General features: G+C 34.4%; 1 protein-coding gene across 1 annotated transcript; it reads right to left on the bottom strand.

Annotated features, from left to right (window-relative positions):
- Nucleotides 1-5995: 5995 nt before the first annotated feature.
- On the bottom strand, nt 5996-6581 carry LOC140060980 (uncharacterized). The gene is made up of 2 exons (XM_072107358.1): nt 6566-6581; nt 5996-6351 (listed from the first exon to the last, which is right to left on the bottom strand). Exons 1-2 carry the CDS (start codon nt 6579-6581, stop codon nt 5996-5998), a joined length of 372 nt encoding a protein of 123 aa, XP_071963459.1.
- Between the last annotated feature and the right edge of the window lie 395 nt (nt 6582-6976).

The following is a 6976-nucleotide window of genomic DNA, read 5'->3' as shown; positions in this document are numbered from 1 at the left end:
TACTGTAATATGTAAGCAAACCATGGAATTATGTTACAATGTAAAAGGGATTTTGACGTGTGGCTTGATTATTAAATCTTGTATGCGGGCTTGTATGGCTCAACGGGCATTTTTGGGCTACTGTCTGGAGAAACTTACAGGATAAGGTTGCTGTCAATGGTATTGTTGTGCATCCCAATGTGTAACAGTTACAATGCAAAAATTAGCCGTGTGGTTGCATGATTACATCTTGTATGGCCCAACGGGCATTTTTGGGCTACTGTCTGGGGCAACTTACAGGATAAAGTTTCTGTAAATGGTATTTGTGTGCATCCCAATGTGTGACAGTTACAATGCAAAAAGAATTAGCCGTGTGGCTCTTGACATGAATAACACCAATTACTACTGTCTCGGGGACTTACAGGATACAGTTGCTGTCATTGCTGTAATTTTAACATTCTATACACATATATGCGGACAATGTCCAACAACTTTCATCCGTGTTGCTTTTCACAAAATCCATTTTTACCCCTCCTATTTGTTGTCCCCAGGAAACATTTACAGGATATTGATTATTGAATCTTAGCCATATATCTACATAATCAGCCCATCAAACCTTTTGTGGCTTTTCACATGAATAAATTCTCTGGGCGCCCGGTCTTTAATTGTTTAGTTGATTTGATAATAGTAGATGTAGTTGAGAATTAGTAACTGTTTAGTTGATTTAAACTTATTAAATGTAGTTTATAAGGTTATAAGTATTTAATTGTTTAATTGATTTGATAATAGTAGATGTAGTTGAGAATTAGTAGCTATTTAGTTGATTTAAACTTATTAAATGTAGTTTATAAGTTAATAATTGTTTACATGTTTAGATGATAGTAGATGTAGCTGATCAACTTATCAACACAATAAATGCAGTTGATAAATCAGTAATATTTAATTGATAGTTGATAATTACTAATTTTGATAATTGGTTGATAAGATAAGATAAAATAAATTTATTGAACAAACGCTTTTGTATCAGCGGCAATGTAAAAACAAAAAGAAAAGTATCAAAAATAACATTTAACTCTTAAATAAGAAGCGAATTATACAAGTAAAATGAAATAGTAACAAGGCCCACAGCCATTAAGTCGCGTGCTACAATGCATAGTGATACCGGACCGACAGACAGACCGACAGACCGACAGACCGACAGACCGACAGACCGACAGACAGACCGACATAGTGAACTATACTGACCGAAATTACTAAACATGTTTAAAAATGTTGAAATGTTTAAAAACATTTATATTTTTTTAATTTACACGTGCGTAGCCTGTCACTTTTGATGTGCTCGTATAACGTAATTTCGAGTTGAAAAGTAAGTCAAGAAAACAGAAATCGGGCAAAAAGAGTGCGCAATAACATTTAACGCGTAGTGCGCGCGCAAAAATATGCGCACTCATGGCAATTTTGTAAACGCTTAAAATTGCCTGAAACGTACTCTTATTTCATCGAAAATAAATTTTGAAAATTTTAAGCGCGCGTACGCATGCGTTACATGCGCTACGCACGTAATTGTATTGCCATATGATGATTTATGCCCTGAAATTTAAGAGTACCAAATTTTATTTAATTGTGATTCATGGTTGTGAAGATATGATTACAAACGTGATTTCGTTAAATCGTGCGTAGACCGCGTAATTTTTTATTGCGCACCGTGAAAACATAACCACATCGATTCCTGGCCATATAGTTAGGGTTAAAAACGTCATTTTTTAACCAAACCTGGAAAAAATTATTTACAAAGGATTTTTATCATCAAACTTAACATATAAGTCCCAGGGGTCACCAAAAAAAAGTTCTAGTGATTTTCTCTATGGGGGAAGGAGTTATGACTAGACTTGCCCCAATTCTGTATTATCTTCTTTTTTTTTTTATTTATTTGTTTTTTATTTCGACCGCGATTTTTGTCTGAAAATACAGACTTGTGAAACACGTATAGAAATCGATTTGCAGACCGCAAACATTCGGTAAGAATGACGTAGGTTATCATACCGTATTTGGCTATATGGGGCGGGCGGTATGTAAATATAGATTTCGAATCAACCAATGATCATTTTGTTTCAAAATGAAAAAGATCGAGTACGTGCAGTGCTGAATGTACGATCGAGACTGTTGAAATATAAAATCGTAATGCCAAGTTGTTTTGTTTATTAATTGTTTAGTCCTTGGCCTAGGCCTCTTTCGTAGGTCCTACTCAATTCGCACGTATGACCTGCCAAATAAAACGCCAATTAAGTAGGCCTACATACCACCACCAGCACACAACAGGTCTACACCACCACACAGTAGGACAGGATCTGGGTGAGAATTAAATCAAAATTATCTCCGCGTAATAAATGATCCATTCAATGTTTGATTTGCGGAGAAGCTAGCCTATCATATCAAGACGAGTTTTCATGTTCTTGGGAAATTTAAAAATCCCATCAAATGTTTACCAGACTACTAGGCATATAAAATAATATCTAGCCTTCAGAAACGTTCATAAATGTACCCAAGTACACATTGTCTAAACGTAACATAGCGCATGCGCATCCTCTTAGTTGTTGAGTCTTTGAAATTCTGAAATATGAATATTAAAACGGTGTACGAGTGAGTAGCCAATCGCATGCAGCTGAAACTAGTCAACCGGATAATCGTATGCACCAAGAATTCTTGGTGTCAAACCACGTGACTTGTGCGTGTTTCCCCAGACGGAGTATCCAAAATCAAGTAGTACAGTATACGTATGAAATGCCATATGTGCCAAAATATTTTTCTTTTTACTAATATTAAGACAAAACTCCGTCTGCAACCCAGACTAGAGTTATGACCTTTTATATAAAGGTCAATCTATTTTTAGTAACGAGTTAGTACTTCGTTAACCACACAGTGTAGATGCTTAATTTTAGTCTCAAATTGTTCGCAATGTACAATTTCCTATTTGCAATAATGGAATATTTTTCTAAAAAATTACCAGCAATGCTATTTCTGACCTTTGACCTTTCTTGACCGGATGTTTCATAGCTACATAACTATTTGAGCTAGAGAGTTGGTTTTGGTCTTAATTTGTTTATAATGTACAACTTTATATTTGCAGTAATGACACATTTTTCTATAAAGCAAGTAGAAATACCATTTATTGACCGTTGAACCCAATTAACCAATATTATTCAATTATTATTAATAATATAATTCAAGTATTAACACCGCCACCACATGGCTGTACATAGGCTAAACTTTTTGACCAATCAGGAAGCGCCATCTAGCAGACTACATTTCAAATGTTTGTTAGAAAGAGTGCAGCAACAGCATATCAAATGCAATTTTGGTAAGCATAAATAGAATATATAGCAGAAACTGGTTCTTATACAACTGAAGACCTATGTGAAATAATGAGAGAGTTATCAGATGATGGGAGTAATAGTGATTTCTTTTACAGTTCAAAGTATTTGAAAAAACTACTTCTTGAAGAGGGCAGAAAAGATATCGTATGCTTTAAGAGTACCCAAAATGAAATATTAAGAGATTATTGGAGTTCTACTAGGGAGGACACAGACACTGAAAAGTTAAAAATTATCCTGACTGCATCCAGGTTGATTTATGATGATATAAAATGTTTAAAGTTAAGTACATCTGTATATCCATCCATTCAGGATATGATAGGTCCAATAGGCACAGTTCCAGAATCATTAAATCGATTTTTACATAATATGATTAGATCTGAACATGTTGCTAATAACCTTAGTCAGAACATTTTTAAGGCATGTCGGCCGAATACATATGTAAGCGGGCCAATGCTTGGTCTTTCAATTCAACTTGATCATAAGTTTGGTTCTAAGTGGTTAATTAATAGACTGAATAGATTAGGATGTTGTGAGAGTTATAATGAATTACGTCGTTATAAATATAACTACATCAGTCAAATGAATGATATGAGAATTAGTACTAATGATAATAACAGTAGCAATACTAAGATTGTTCAGTTTGCTGGTGATAACCTTGATTTGGACATTCGTTCATTGCACGGGAATACATCATTTCATGCAATGGGGTTGATCAAGATGACAAATGATAATAGTGGAACACCTGCTCATCATATTATCAACACAACCTATAGAATACACCGCAGACAAATGAAGGATTTAGATACAACCAAAATTTTAAAGGATGCTGCAATTCCTATAACTTACTATCCTTCATCCTCAGTCAGCAGTCTAAACACTGTAGTCTTTGAACCATTCGACCAGCTGAAGATCAAGTATCCGGCCAATATGAGCCAACACGGAAATTTTGCAACATGCTGAAAACATAAATTTGCAGTTAAGCAAACAACTAGACGCAATATCCAAGAAATCTAGGACTGCAAAGCTGTGGACGGAGTTTCATTATATGGTAACAATAATAGTACGAAACTTCATAAGAGCTGAACGAGAAAACAACTGGGAACTACACATTGAGGCAGTTGGACAAATGCTGCCTTATTTTGCAGCGTGTGGACATGCTCACTATGCTAAAGGCAGCCGTATATACCTTCAGACTATGTTGCAGCTGAAAAAAGATGATCCTGTCACATGGGCGATATTCTGCAATGGGATCATACCATCAGATATAACGAAAAACAGTGGGCAGGTGTATGGAGTGACATAGCAATTGAACAGACCCTTATGAGACATTCAAAATCACAGGGCGGTTTGTCTATGGGCGGGATGAGGGGTACTTCAACTACTGCCATAAACCTGCCACACAAAGAATGCTCACAAAGTGCAATGAAAATTGACACATCTACCTTCGATCAAGTACTCAATTGGTTCAATGAACGTTCTCCATTTGAAGATCCACAGAATAGTAAAATTATCGTTTCACTGTCGACAGGTTTATCCACTGAATTCGTCAACGAAGTAAATTGTGACAATGGCTACAATATAGGTGTTACAATACAGAAACAAGTAGATGCTAAACCTCTGAATCACAGAATGTCTACACGAAACATTAAACCATTATCATGTCTACAAAAATGTGTGAAAGTTGGAGGAAAGAATGCTTATGTCAACAATACAACCCTATTTACAAGACTTGTCCTTCTCAGTGAACGTGATAACTTTTCACTACGTGAAACATTAAAATATGAACTGACACCTATACCAACATCCCTGTATGATACCTCTGAATTTTTACGGAAGCCTGACAAGGTGTTGTAACTGTAAATCTGGAAATGGTAATGAGATGTGTACAACGAATAGATGTAATTGTAGAAAGAGTAAGCTTAAATGCTTAAGTGCATGTGGGTCATGTATGGGCAAATGTGAAAATGGCTCATGTAACTTTTCATTAAGTGACCATGATTTTTCTGATGAAGACACCTAGGCTTTACTGACACAGTAATAATCTGGCTAGTCTCAACAACAAAAAAATCATCAGCTTTCGTCTATGTATATGTGTATGTTTTAAATAAAGTTGATTATTTGGTAAAAATAATATCATTGTACGTCTATAATTACATGTAGATTTTAAACTATTACCAATAATAAGGAATCTTTAGTAAGTAAACGACTGGGAGAAATATCCAAGTTTCGGTGTTATTACATGATGAATAATCCCCTCCCCCACCCTCAAAAACATTTAAAATGTGATTTTTTTCTCAAGTTTGGTGCTCTTTTCACATATAAGGTTAAAAGTTAATAAAACCATACTTCTTGTCAAAATTGTACATAATGCTCCATTATACCAAATAGGAACATACATGTTCTTAACAATTTGAGACCAATATGAAGATTATGCGACCAGTAGTTATTGAGATATAATAAGCTGAGGTCAAAGGTCAAAACGTCAAAAATATCATTTCTGGTCACTTGTGGACAAAATGTTTCATTATGAAGAATAGGAATATGTATCTTCTAAACAATTTAAGACCAAAACCAAGTCTCCATGATTAATGGTTACCAAGATACAAGCATGTCAAGTTGTTTATGACTTTTGATTAGGTTATTTAGTTCGTTAATGTATATAGAAAAAAAGACTGTTGACAATGAACAGCTACTCCTTCATTAATGCTAAACTTATCAGATTCTAAGTCATTGAACACAACTTTGCATTTAACATCATTGTACATATTTCTTAGTAAGTTAAGAAGTTTACCACGAATACCAATTCTTTTGGCAGCAGTAATTAACCCTTGTCGCCAAACTGAATCTAAGGCTTTTTTAAAGTCCAAAAAGGCCAGAAACGTTTTTTTACCCTCAGCACGCCTTGTGGCGATAATGCTTTTCAAGACAAAAATGTGGTCTTCAAATCTTCTGTCTGTCCGAAAGCCTCTTTGAACTTCACCAAGGATGTCATTTTCTTCTAAAAATTGAGAAATATTATATGCAATAATTCGATTAAAAATTAAATTAAAAAACACATGAATTAAGTGTGATACCTCGACAGTTGTTGAGATCACGTCGATCTCCTTTTTTAAATATTGGGATAATTATCCCTTCATTCCATTCATTCGGTATAGTTTCAGTTTGTATAATTCTGGTAAACAATTTTTGGAGTGATAATGTGATTAGATTACCTCCGTTTTTTAACATTTCGTTTGTTATAGAGTCAATACCTGGACTTTTGTTATTTTTTGCCTTTGATATAACATAAGCGACATCATCAAATGAAATATTTACATTATCTAAAATATGATCACACTGAATATCATTACTGTTACTATTATTATTATTATCGTGGGAAGAGTGGAGAATATCGTTACTATTTTGGTTGTATTAAATTTTGCAATATTGCCGAAGTGTAATTTTAGCGAATATCTTGAGGTTCCTGGTATTATAATTTTGTTTCTGTCGTTTGCTTTTGAGTTCATTGCCAAATTTATTTAGATTGGTCTCCTTGATCCATAATTTTTGAGCAATTTGATTTTTCTTTTGCATAATTTTACGTTTAAAAAGTGATTTACAGAATTTCCGCTTCTCTTGGTATG

Source organism: Antedon mediterranea, chromosome 10 (assembly GCF_964355755.1).
Source record: "Antedon mediterranea chromosome 10, ecAntMedi1.1, whole genome shotgun sequence".
NCBI lineage: Eukaryota > Metazoa > Echinodermata > Crinoidea > Comatulida > Antedonidae > Antedon > Antedon mediterranea.
The sequence above is the reverse complement of the archived record's forward strand: the minus strand, read 5'-3'. Positions and strand labels throughout refer to the sequence as shown.